The sequence below is a fragment of the Myripristis murdjan genome, chromosome 18, assembly GCF_902150065.1.
Source record: "Myripristis murdjan chromosome 18, fMyrMur1.1, whole genome shotgun sequence".
NCBI classification, from domain to species: Eukaryota; Metazoa; Chordata; class Actinopteri; order Holocentriformes; family Holocentridae; genus Myripristis; species Myripristis murdjan.
In genome coordinates, this window is record NC_043997.1 from 23,162,306 (window position 1) to 23,175,181 (window position 12,876).

General features: G+C 41.4%; 1 protein-coding gene and 1 non-coding gene across 2 annotated transcripts; both read left to right on the plus strand.

Moving 5' to 3' along the window:
- Window positions 1-354: 354 nt before the first annotated feature.
- Window positions 355-11,347, plus strand: eif4a1a (eukaryotic translation initiation factor 4A1A). Its single transcript, XM_030076603.1, has 11 exons — window positions 355-462; window positions 2,370-2,412; window positions 2,947-3,079; window positions 4,279-4,418; window positions 5,571-5,739; window positions 6,447-6,556; window positions 6,799-6,942; window positions 7,058-7,195; window positions 7,856-7,945; window positions 9,174-9,253; window positions 9,476-11,347. Exons 1-11 carry the CDS (start codon window positions 440-442, stop codon window positions 9,618-9,620), a joined length of 1,215 nt encoding a protein of 404 aa, XP_029932463.1. The 5' UTR covers window positions 355-439; the 3' UTR covers window positions 9,621-11,347.
- Window positions 6,077-6,216, plus strand: LOC115377258 (small nucleolar RNA SNORD10). Its single transcript, XR_003930003.1, has one exon. It is a non-coding gene; the product is annotated as a small nucleolar RNA SNORD10 (small nucleolar RNA).
- Window positions 11,348-12,876: the final 1,529 nt, after the last annotated feature.

Sequence of the window (12,876 nt, forward strand, 5' to 3'; positions counted from 1 at the left end):
CGCCAGTTCAGTGACGAACATGGGGGAAGAGACAGAAAACTACCAGGAAACAAAAGAAATGAAGGAAATGCCCAATGAAATATGATAAAATTCACCTTATTGTCTACGTTGGCCAATAGCTACACTGAGCAGGCAAAGGCCGCTTGCACGGGAGCTGAAGCTGATAAACCGTGGTGTCCCGGGGGAGCGGGGCTCTGGCCAAAGAGTGTGAGATAAGTGGGTAACACCGCCCCTCTGGCCTACCAAGAACACACATCAGGCTCATACAGAGACACTGCGAGTCAGCCCAGTTTTGAGTGACGCATATGCGGACCAATCAAACGCCGATGTGGGTGGGGTTACAGTTGAATGATGGCGCTCGGCTGCAATGGGAGCGCTTCTTTGCGTGTCACGTCGACGTATATAAAACATTTCTGCCTCACTCTCTTCCTTTGTGATAATGTCTGCTGAGTACGATGACAGGTAAGAGGGGTATTTATTGATTATATCATATTTTTGGTAGAACGCGGTGTTGTTTTTGTTAAATTTGTTAACATCCGTGTATTGAGTCTTTGACTTGTCGGGATGTGAAGCTTTGTGCTTTGAACGGAGGGAAGCCGGTGCTTTTGCGCTCGTAGCGCTCGCGGTAGTGCCAAGGCTACCGGCTCCTGCCTTTCATTTAGTCATAAAACGACGAAATCCTCGATATACCAATACGTTTTTAGTCTTACGGTCACGTTTTTTCGTTTTGTGTATTGTTATGCCTAAAATGACCGTGAACTCGTTTGGCATTCAATCGGACGCTGCTGTCCGTGAACATAACTCTAAATAGCGGCACCCGGCGCTTCTGCGAGCACGTGAATGAGCCTTGTTCGGGCCTTCCCGGCTTTTCATTTAAGCCACGCTCTCCTCTACACGTTTCAAAGTCAATACACCGCTGTTTTCACAAACTCGTATGTCATGTTTAGTCCTGATGTCGAGTAAGTGTACAATGTAGCGGATGGGCGCCATTATTTCGTTTTTCGTAACGGGCGCACATGGTCGTTGTAGCGTTAGCCCCGTGGCTAGGACAATGCGGGTGACGCGGGCCGTGCGTGCGGCCGGCAGCACCTCTTGTCTGTGTTCTGGCGAGAGAAAGGCTCGGCGGTGTGTGTGAAGTGAATGAGTGTGTTAGTTATGTCAGTGTAAGCCAATAGGTTTCGCTGACTGAGCAACTCGCTAAAGGCCTTGTGTAAACGACCAGGGCTCGTTCCCCGTACATTTATTAGCTAACGCGCTCTGGCTAGCAAACCCACCTTATTGAGTTTTCGGCCCACTGTAAGTTACTCTTATGTCGAACAATGAAATGTTAAAGCCAGACGCCATTTTCGTAAGGACGCTAGTTGTTAAGTTTGGCTAGCTGTCCGCTATCTTGCCGGCTTTTCACTCCGGTCGAACAACGACCATCTTGAAAGTGTGAATTAGCTAGAAATGGCGGACCCTGGGAAGACTTAAATCCAGGCTTCCCAGCAGGGCTGCCGAGGCTAAGTGTTTCCTGTTGAAATTACTGATTGACTTAGTATTCACTGTGTACGAACAAATCCTGTGGTTATTAGTCATCGGAAGAATTACATAAGGAATAAAACCTGCTGTTCGCTTCAGTTTTTTAATCAGTTGTGGCCTCATTTGACCCCAGCAATTAAACCCCCCGGAAAATGCCCTAAAGGGCCCTAAAGCAGAGGGAAGTTTGTTGACTGTTAGAAATTATGTTATAGTCCCTTAATATTATTGAAAACAAATGTGTAAAATGTTGACTCATGTTTTATACAGCTAACAAAGACTGGGGTCTGTCTGACCCCAGAGAAATGGATGTGTACACCCAATTGTCCCCATTAAATTGGGAAAATTCATGAAATACTAAGCCAATAAATGTTAATCATGTATTTTGAGATGTTAAATGCTAAATAGGGTCAAGTTGACCCCAAAGATCATAAGATGCATCATACATTTTGTTATTTGGCAGTTCCTTAGAGAAATAATGCAAAACAAAGGGGCCTTAAGAGCCTGATCCACTCAATCAAGTTTAATGCAAATGAGTGAATATGAAAAAATAAGTAATTAATTCAAAAGTAATGTCTGGAGTCGTGAAATTTGCAGACTACTTAAGAGTAATAAGTGTGGGGTGGTGTTGGTAGTGGTTAGGGTTGCTTTTAAACATCCAAAGTGAAGACATCAGATACAACTGAGCCCAGGCCTAATGTATACCTGCCTAGTTTGTGCTGCCGTCTGTCCTCATGGGACCTGTAAAACTGATATCAGATGGTTCATCTGTATTGTAGAGGAAGTAAGTGCAGCCTGTCTGTACCCCAGGGACCAATACTAATGGCTTTTTTTTCTTTGCTCATTTCCAGAGACAATGGCCCCGAGGGCATGGAGCCAGATGGCATCATTGAGGTGAGTCCTGGACTATGCATATCTGATTTGCTCAACACAATGAAAAGTCCATTTGTATCATCTAAAGCTTGAGTTAATAAGCAGTCAGTACAAAATTCCTCTACTGTCTGCTGTTGCATTATGCCAAACGCACTCCAGAGTATGGCAAAAAAAAACACCCCTCATGAAACAGGCATTTAGATAGCTTACAGACTTTTGGTTTCCAGTCTTTAAATTGGTGTGCATCCAATACACAAAGCAGCACTTAAATGAAACAGTTCTTAGGATTTGTTTTCATTGTTTTACTAGGTGATAAGCAGTCCAGGATTGATTTTAGCAGATTGAATTGAGCATGGCAAGATATGTACTTGACAATAGAGAACAGAACATCAAGACCAAAACTAAGCAAGCCTGCTGGTGAAAGTGGACTGAAGTGACTGAAATCCCATGTGCAAGTTCATAATGTATTTGAGATGTTTTGAAGACATTTTTCAGTTGATCAGCTTTCTGCTCCCAATCTCATCCCCATGTCCTTTTTGGTGTTTCCCTTTCCAGAGTAACTGGAGCGAGATCGTCGACAGTTTCGATGAGATGAAACTGCGTGAGACTCTGCTCAGGGGAATCTATGCCTATGGTTTTGAGAAGCCCTCGGCTATCCAACAGAGAGCCATTATCCCTTGTATCAAGGGTAAGACATACTGAACTAACTTGTCAAACTAATCTGTTGCCAAGTCTTGGCAGAGTGGTGTTGGTGGTTGGCACTAATAACACTGTGGGTGGGAATCAGGCATTTGCTGTAAACTAATTTTTGATGCGCCGAGGTCTTGGAAACATCAGGGCAAGAGGAGGAATTCATCTTAAATTTAACAACTTCCCTAGCTAGAAAGTTAAAATGTATCTGAAGTTGAACTTATACCCCACCAAAACTGCAGTAATTAAAGCCCTACACTGTCATATCAAAGGGAATCTTAATAGACATGATGCCTTGATATGGAAATATTTTAGTACTTAAAAAGATGAGAGGTTTGTAAATCCATAATTAAATTGAGTTCTGAATGTCATCAACACTGAGCAACCAGTAAGAAAAGTGCATCACGTCAAGCTGGTGTTGGTTTCCCCTACCTTTGGGCAAGGCAGTGTCCTTAAATGGCACCGGGTCTTAATCTGGCAGGGGAAAAGAGAAGCAGTCCATATTCATCCCAGTCATCTCTGCTCAGTGAGACTAAGGCTGGTTCATGCTGTGGACACACCAGTCTGACTGGTACCAGCAGCCAGATGGCTACTAAACAGTAAAGCTTGTATGGTTATAATTTGTTTGATTTTAATTCAGAATAAAACATTTAATTGGTGGGTGGGTGGTGAAGAATAAGGTCCAATATCCTTTTAATGTATTGAGAGCCACAGGACAGAGGCTGATTTAATTTAATGCTGTGTCTTAAACCAAACAAATCTTCAGTCTGTTCTGTCACAAAATATGCCACCTTTTTGATTCATTGAGTTTTGCCAAACAAAAACCTGGAAGTTAATTGGCAAGGCCGTGATCAGACTTACTCAAGTTCCTTTCACACCCCAGTAAAAACTGGCTTAGATCAATGTGAAAGGGTCTACCTGTAGATTTCAATGAGCAGGGCAGTTGGGGATTTTCAGAGTACAAAGTATAACTTGTTAGATGGAGTATCTACATGGCATCTGCCATACAGTGTTGGATCCAGGGTGGGTTGCAGAAAAAACAAGCTGGGTTGGTGTGTTAAGGTTATAATAGAGCTAAAGTGGGTTCTTTCTGCTGTCTGTAGGTTCTTGATCACTTTGATCCCTCAGTTCTCATGAATGTAGAACATAGTGGTTGAAATTTATTTTGTAATCAGGACCCTCTCTCTCTCCGTCAAGGTTATGATGTGATTGCTCAGGCCCAGTCAGGCACTGGGAAGACAGCAACCTTTGCCATTTCCATCCTGCAGCAGATCGATGTGGCTACGAAGGCCTCTCAAGCTCTGGTCCTGGCCCCCACCAGGGAGCTGGCTCAGCAGGTAGGTTCACAACTCTCACTGGGGAGGAGGGTTGCATCTGTTTTAGACCTGGCCTGTTATCTAAGGGGATTCTAGGCATGAAAATAACATGTAAAGATTGTTAACACACAAAAAAAGGTAATAGTCTTTGTAAGTAGGCCGGCACCCTTAATTGTACTTAGATGAAGATTCATTTCTCAAACAGGGCTCTACAGTGAATATTTCAGTCTCTTGCCTGTAAAAATGTGTGAAACAAAAAAATGAGCAGTGTGAGTAGAGATTACAATCTAGTCTTTTGTTACAAGTTCATGTACTGGTGGAATACAAGCTGTTTTTATTAAAGCTGTATAATTATTAAACAGCAGAATGTGAAGTGGTAAAATTGTCTCAGGTTTACAGTACAGCCACTTTAACTGACCACTAGCGTGCTAACAGCGTGCGCATTCACAGTGCCACCTATAATACTTCTGTAGTATTCCTATAGTCAATCAGTTGCATCTAGGAGAGAGGTCTATGCAGTTTTTTTTTTTTTTCATTTGCACAATGAAAATTGTGACAGGCCATTTTCATTGCAGAAGGCCTGTAACCCGATAATGGTAATGCCAATAACAGCACACTCTATAACGTGAGCCGTCTCTCCCTCCGGTATATCACTGCCTGTGCAGCTCACGACCTCACACTGTAAATGTGAATTAGGAGCAGCAGCTGACACTTTGGTTATTAAAACGGGTTGTGTCATGTTTCATCTGTTGCCTTCATTCTCTCCAACTCTCTTGGAGAAAAAATTTTTTTTTTTTGTAAAGTTTAAACCTGCCTTTGCGACTTGGACCGTTGATTGGGTGTGGGTTTTGAACTCGATCATGTCATGCAATTTAGGATTCAAATTTATGAAGGTGCTGTTGTGCAAAAGAAACTCGTTCTGTGGTCTTTCCAATCGTACAAGTGAACTTCTATAAACATACTATAGTATACAAAAAGTGAAATAGTAGGACTTAAATATGTGTGTTAGAGTGTTTCTTTTGTCTGGTCAGTGTTAAAAAAAAATGTGAATAACCTGAATTAAACGCAAACTTAAAATAAGTTTGTTCATTGGGTTTTATTCTGTGAAACATAGGTGCATATATACAATTTCCCTTGTTTAATTTCTTTCTTTGGTCAACCTCTACCGAACAGATCCAAAAGGTGATCCTGGCCCTGGGTGACTACATGGGAGCCACTTGCCATGCTTGTATTGGAGGGACCAATGTCCGCAATGAAGTCCAGAAGCTGCAGGCCGAAGCCCCCCACATTGTGGTTGGAACCCCTGGCCGAGTCTTTGACATGCTCAACCGCAAGATGCTCTGTAAGTGAACGAGAGGACAACTGTAAATGCAAGTTGTAAAGAACTTTCTGACGTTTAACATTTTGCCATCGGGGATAGAGAAATGTAGCATTACTCACACTGTCTATTGGAAGCCTAAAATCTGAATTCAGGCATTTGCTCACTCATGATAAAATTCCCGAAACATTTAATAAAGAATTGGCTTAATCTTTATCCACTGAACTCTTTAATGTCAGTCTAAAAGATCTCAGTGTAAGAGGTGCCCAGATACTTGCACAAGATCTCTTGGAGATTTGACTTGTTGCTTTTGGGTATTAATCTTGCCCAAGTTAAAGATGTGTATTAGTTTGGAAACGCTGTATAATGATGAAATCCATGCGTGTCAACTGACTCTGGAAATGCCTTGTGTTTTGCTGCCCCAGTCAGCGTTCTGCAGACTGGGGTCAGTCAGGACAACAAGGATCCAGAGTAATGATCAGAACCTCACTGTCTGAATACAGCATCTATAAATCTTTCAAACTTGTTTCTCACAAGCACTGAGCAGCTACTTCAGTCAGCCAGCTGTCGAGCAAATGGAGGCTCATTTCAGTAAATGTATCCCAAAAGAAATGACTTGTATTCAGCCACTTAAATTAGTTGCAGATTTGGTGTGTACTGTTCTAAATTGCAGTTCTCAATGTTTTTTCTGAAGAAGTGACTCAAGTGGTATCATTCTTTTTTGTTCCCAGCTTCCAAGAACATCAAGATGTTTGTGTTGGACGAGGCCGATGAGATGCTGAGTCGAGGGTTCAAGGATCAGATCTACGAGATCTTTCAGAAACTAAGTAGCAGCACACAGGTAAGATGACAGCACCCTCTATTTCCAAATAGCAACCAGTTACAGCCCTAGTCATAGAACAAAGCTGAAGGGGTTTTTTTTTATATCATAGTGTAAAACTAATGGGTTCTTTTGTGTAATAGGTCACTTATTCTTAAATATATAGCTCTAAGTGCCTCTTGAATTCAAAGTAACAATAGTAAAATGGAAAATAATTGAGTCGCAACAGGATTGAAATTAATGCTCCCCTTCATCTGTCTCAGGTCGTGCTACTCTCTGCCACCATGCCAGCTGATGTCCTGGAGGTTACCAAGAAGTTCATGCGTGAGCCCATTCGGATCTTGGTCAAGAAGGAGGAGCTGACCCTGGAGGGTATCCGTCAGTTCTACATCAATGTGGAGAAGGAGGTGGGGAAACCAGGGCTTGAAAATTTAGGCTAAAACAAATTGAATGTAAATATAATGGCCTGGAGTCTACACGACTGGCTGTTAATCCTGTCAAATGTCCCTGTTTTGCCCCCAGGAGTGGAAGCTCGACACACTGTGTGATCTCTATGAAACCCTGACCATCACCCAGGCCGTCATCTTCATCAACACCAGGAGGAAGGTGGACTGGCTCACCGAGAAGATGCATGCCAGGGACTTCACTGTCTCTGCCCTGGTACGGCTCCACAGGAATTATTGTATTTATGTGATTGGAGATTTTGCTCCTTGGACTGGTATTACATATATAGCCATATTTGCCAAGTGGGAGATAATGACTTGACTTGGCAGGCAAATGAATTGCAGTGACATCTTGAGGCCAAGCAGAGTAGATGCCACCACATTTTTACCTTGTTTGGACAACTGTAATATACTTAAATTGTTTTGGCCAGTTAAACAGTTGCCGCCACGGACATAAAGTGGTGAATGAAAACAGCTGGATAGATAAGCTGTTGTCTATACAATCAAATAGTAAAATTGGCGCTACCCCTACCTTTGGGCAAGGCGGTGTCTTTTAATGGCATTGGGTCTTAATCTGGCAGGGGAAAAGAGAAGCAGTCCATATTCATCCCAGTCATCTCTGCTCAGTGAGACAAAAGGCTGGTTCATGCTGTGGACACAAAAGTTAAAAATTGTCATTTTTTAAAAATTGCAATTATAACTAACAATAATTGCTTGTAAAACATGAGCCAGTTGAAGGCACAGTACATGTGCATGTTTTGATGATCAGGTCCTGCCACCTCAGCCAGGAAAAACCCTGGTGTGCTATTCTTCCAGTTCTACTTGGTCCTCAGGGTCACCACTTTCTTGTATCCTCATCCTCCATCTTGTCTTCCAGCATGGTGACATGGACCAGAAGGAGAGAGACCTGATCATGAGGGAGTTTCGCTCTGGCTCCAGTCGGGTCCTCATCACCACTGATCTGCTGGTATGTACAGAAAAGTCTTCTACACACACTGATTAGCTAGACATGGCTTCTCATATCAGGCAAAATGAAATAAAACTACCTTCTTGCCCCTGTTGGTTTTTATTTCGAAAGGCCCACATTAATGATGTTAGTTGATCCTGATTTTAATTAAATGCAGAACCTTCTACACTTAAGAGGCAAAAAATAGTGATGAGTGAAGCCCACCACTGCAATAATCACTTACATATGCCCTAGTTGGAACTATTTCTTAATTCAGTTATAGTCTAAAACTAAAACTACTCAGTTGTAATCCAAGGTGTATACCTCTGGCTTGGTATTCCACCAAACATTCCTTTGCTCTTTTACACTTTGGTTGCAAGTTTAAACTGCCCCACTCTTAATATACTATGTAGTTACAGGGTCAGAGGTCCTCAACTGGTCCCTGATTCATCTTGCTCACCAAATAGTCCCAGTTTACCTCTGGTCTTGGCCTATGATCTGGGCAACTGTTCTTTAAAACCATCTTTGCCTCATCAGCTATCAAACTGAGATGTTGGGCTTGTCTTGGTCCAGTCCAAGGTTCCCTCTCCTCCCAGCTGCTGTGTTGGTGAAGGACTGAATGTTCCTTGGTAGAAAAACCATCTGCTCTCCACAGTGGCTGGGCTTCCATCCCTGATTTACGACTAAAAGGCAGATAACACTCCTCATACTCATTACTTGGTCTACATGTTAGTGGATTTGTGTCAGAGGCATTCTTTGCCACACGTTTTTGGCTTCGAGGTGTAATACAAGTTTCAACACTTGTCGTTTTGAGTTTGAAACTGGTAACTTTTTGCAGGTGTTTTAAATCATTGTGAAAGTTAATGCAGTCCTGACTTGTTGCGTTAGCCTTTGGATAGCACCTTAGATTTAATTGACTGTAGAGATTTGTCAGTGCCTGGTGAAGGCCAGGGCTAAGCAACTCTGTGCAGTGGAGGGTCAAGAGTCTGCAGGCTCTCATTCCAGTCCAGCGCTGGCAGCTCTTTCACTCATTAAAACCCCTACAACCAGAGGAACTAAACAACAAGCTGCTGTAGTGTTTCTTCTAAACCTGCAGACTGGACCTCAGTGGATCACACATTGAGTGGATGTAATTATTCTAGGATGGTTTCTATGGCAGTGTTAAAGCAAATCTATTATACAGCCCAGTGGTAGTGATGGCTTGAAATGATAACGGCCTGCGTGACTGATTCCTTGTGTCTCTCCTCAGGCCAGAGGCATTGATGTCCAGCAGGTCTCCCTTGTGATCAACTATGACCTACCCACCAACAGAGAGAACTACATTCACAGGTAAAGCAAAACTGGACTAGGACACGACTGTTTTTATTGTAACAGATACATTGTTCCTGCAGACTGATCAGGTTGATAGTTTGTCAGGACAGGATTTCTTGATTTAACTTTAGACATTGACCTCCTCAGACCTTTGAGCCACCAGTGTGCGTCTTTTTAAACATTTCTGCCATAACTGTCCTTAAATATTGAAACTGAGCCCAGATGAATTCCTTCTGTCAGGATTGGACGAGGTGGTCGTTTTGGCAGGAAAGGCGTGGCCATCAACATGGTGACTGAGGATGACAAGCGGACCCTGAGGGACATTGAGACCTTCTACAACACCACCGTAGAGGAGATGCCCATGAATGTGGCCGATCTCATCTAGAAGAATCCGCCCGCCCTTTGTCCAGCCCCGTCCCCTCAATTTAAGAAGTCAAACCTCAAGTCCTTGCTGATCTGATGTGGATTCTCCATAAGAACTTCTGTTTCTTTGCTTAATCCTACCATGGCTTTACAAAAGACTGCAGACTTTATGCTTTTCTTGTTTCCTTTAATTCTAATTCCTAACCTAGAAATTGTTTTGGCTGTCCCAGGTAGGAGAGGAGTCAATTACTAGCCTGCTCTATCTGCCTGGAGTTCAGTATTCAAGTCATGGCCTTAATATTTCCTCTTTATAGTCCTACCCAACAAAAAGCTGACTGAAAGCATTAATCTGAAACATTTCAGTGCTAGTCCTTCCTTGAGGGACATGCATGCAATTTTTTTTAACTGAAATGTTGTGCGAATAAGTATGAAGTTGTTAAAATACCAACAGTATCCCCTTTTGCACAAAGCATAGCTAACGTTAACAGACTTGAAATCAGGAAACTGTAATGTTATTAATGAAAACATGACTAATGTATTAAATTGAAATACAAATTAAGCATATATCAAAATAACATGCTACCAGCATTGGTGTTAGCATTGTTATAAAGTTGTGAAATTTTAACTTGTCATCTGTCAGTTGTCAATTTATCCTGTGAAATCTGATTGCTGTTGGCACTTTGAGGCCACCATAAACTAGCGGCAAGCTGACTGCTAACAGTAAAGTTAGGACTGAAGGAGATTAGGATTGCCTCAAAGACTGCAGCTCAGTCTTGACTGAATCAAAACAAAATGACCTAAATGAATTGATAGACTTTTAGAAAGCGTTCCATTTGACCAGAATAGTACTTACAGGTAGGACCTTAAGTGTACTTGCAGAAACGACCTCTTAAGGAGAAAATCCATAATCATGTCAAGAGAACGGGGTTTTGGGCCTCAATATCCAGGGCAACTTCAATAAAGAGACCTGTATAGTAAAATCCATCATGAATGACTTGTTTCCCCCTTTGATCTTTTTCTCTGCTGTGCGATTCTTGTTCGTACTGCCTAACTTGTATAGTCAAAGTTGTGAGGTAGAATTCTTAAGTTTGAGACCGACTTCATGGTGCTGACTGCAGTTGGGAGGCACAGACACAGTGGTGAGTGTGTGGACAACTTGCCTCTGCTTTTCACGATTTTGGTTGGATTTTCATCACTAGCTCTTGATATACGTACTTGTTTGATTTTTTTTTTCTTTTTTTTTTCCCTGCCAAGAAATATCAGATATTTGATAAGGTGGTGTCACTATTGTAACCTACCTCACCAAAATGTTAGAGGGGGTCTTTGACATGAAAGGACCAAACTGCAGATGATTGAATATATAGAGATTATAGCTTTTTTCCTTTTCTTTTTTTATGTTGAAAACAAAAATGCCTGTCGTTGGGGGGGTGGGTGTCTGGGTTAGAAGAACAGTAATGTTCTAGGGGTTTATGCTCAGTGCTATTTTTTAAATGACTTTATTAAAAATGTGATGGAATTGTTAACCTTTTTGAGACAGAAGCCATGTATCAACTTTTCTACATCGGATTCTGTATAGTATTTATTTTAATGGTTTTAAAAATAAAGGTATTACTCCTTTTTAACAAGTATAAACTGGCCTTTGAATTGTGTCATGAAGTGGAAACTCTTAGGTCAGCTCAACATGTACAAAGGTGGTGTGTATTTTATTGCCCTGCAATAAATGAACAGGCTCATTCACAGCAAAAACGACAAGCTGCAGTCTGATCTCTAATCCACAGCTCCCACTGGTCATGGTGTTTTGAGATGGTATTCCAGACAGGGAAAGTCGGGACTTTTGACAGTCTGGGGAGGAACTTAGCAGGAATGTTGTGTGATAAAGACATGGGGAAGTTTACTAGGAAAATCCAATACAGCTGTTCTGCCATAAAGTTTCCTTTCCTGCTGCCTATAATGCTTGGGTTTTCTTTTGTCACAGTAATAGAGGTGTTCATTCACTTCTATGTTTGGCATTGAGCTCATAGAGCTGCTGTTGGACTGGACTGCATTTTATAGAGAGGTGTTTCCACTATTCTTACTACCCTCCCACCCCATGTATATAAGTAGGGAGGACAAAAAATGAGGAACACCTCAATATAATGTAGTCCAGCACAAGACCTCTGTAAACTACAACCTCAATAATAAACACAATTTAATCTACACTCTCTCCCAAATGTCTGAACATTATAAACTTCTTAAAAGGTACAATTTATGGCAGAGCTGTTGCATTCAACTGCATTTGATTGTACAGCTGGACTTGATAAAGTGGCCACTGAGTGTATGACCAACGCAGAAGGATGACATCTGTGCTGTTGCGTACCAGAGACTTGGAGAATCTTTGCCAAGGAGCATTGAAGCTGTTTTGGTGGCTCGTGGTGGACCCACACCTTAATAAGACACATTATGTTGGATTATCCTTTATTTTGTCCATATCTCTATAGCCAGATTACAGAGGTTTAGGCTATTCTACAACATGATTTCAAAATATGATTTCGAAATAACTCATCTTTCTGAAGCTCAGAGCTTCTGTGATAGAGTTTGGTCTTTGAAAATCTCTGCTTCTGCTGAAAACATAGTTTTCAGAATTTGAAAAAAGTAAAGGAAATAGGGAAATGGATTGTTATTCAATAACGGAAAAATAAAGGAATTTTAAATACAAGGTCATGATAATCAGTAAAATGGTGTAGGCAGTTACACAGTAGTGTAGTTTTCATAGTGACCACTGGAGGGCAGCAGTCATTAACTGAGTCGGTAGGAAGGATAGGACTATATCAGACTGAACAAACATTCAAACAACTCCTGAAAGCTGCACATCGCTGATATGCAGTATTTGTAACTTCATTTTTTTACTGGATTAATATAAATGTATTCAGTGTTTCCATGAGAATTTTAGTCTCACAATATCGGGAAAAGCCCTGAAATACACTTTTAACAACACCGACGAAGCCAGATTTGATTCCCCCCCCCCCCCCCCCCCCCCCCCCTTTTTTTTTTTTTTACCTTTTATTTTTCTTTTTTATTTTTCTTTTAAATACTCTCGTGATATTGTATCAGGTCATTGCTGTTATTATTGTTAGTATTATTAACATTATCATCACTACCACTATAATTATTGTGAGCTTGCAGTATATGTATGCATGAGAGGGTATGTTCTGTGTATGTACGATATAAATAAAAAAAATTATTAAAAAAAAAAAAAGATTTTTCATAAGATGGACAACATTGGCCTCAAATATCAGTGT

Excerpts from the sequence above, each read along its gene's own strand:
- eif4a1a (XM_030076603.1), top strand. The coding sequence starts at position 440 with ATGTCTGCTGAGTACGATGACAG. Across the intron at positions 4,419-5,570 it reads CCAGGGAGCTGGCTCAGCAG|ATCCAAAAGGTGATCCTGGC; the intron begins GTAGGTTCACAA and ends TCTACCGAACAG. Across the intron at positions 6,557-6,798 it reads AACTAAGTAGCAGCACACAG|GTCGTGCTACTCTCTGCCAC; the intron begins GTAAGATGACAG and ends CATCTGTCTCAG.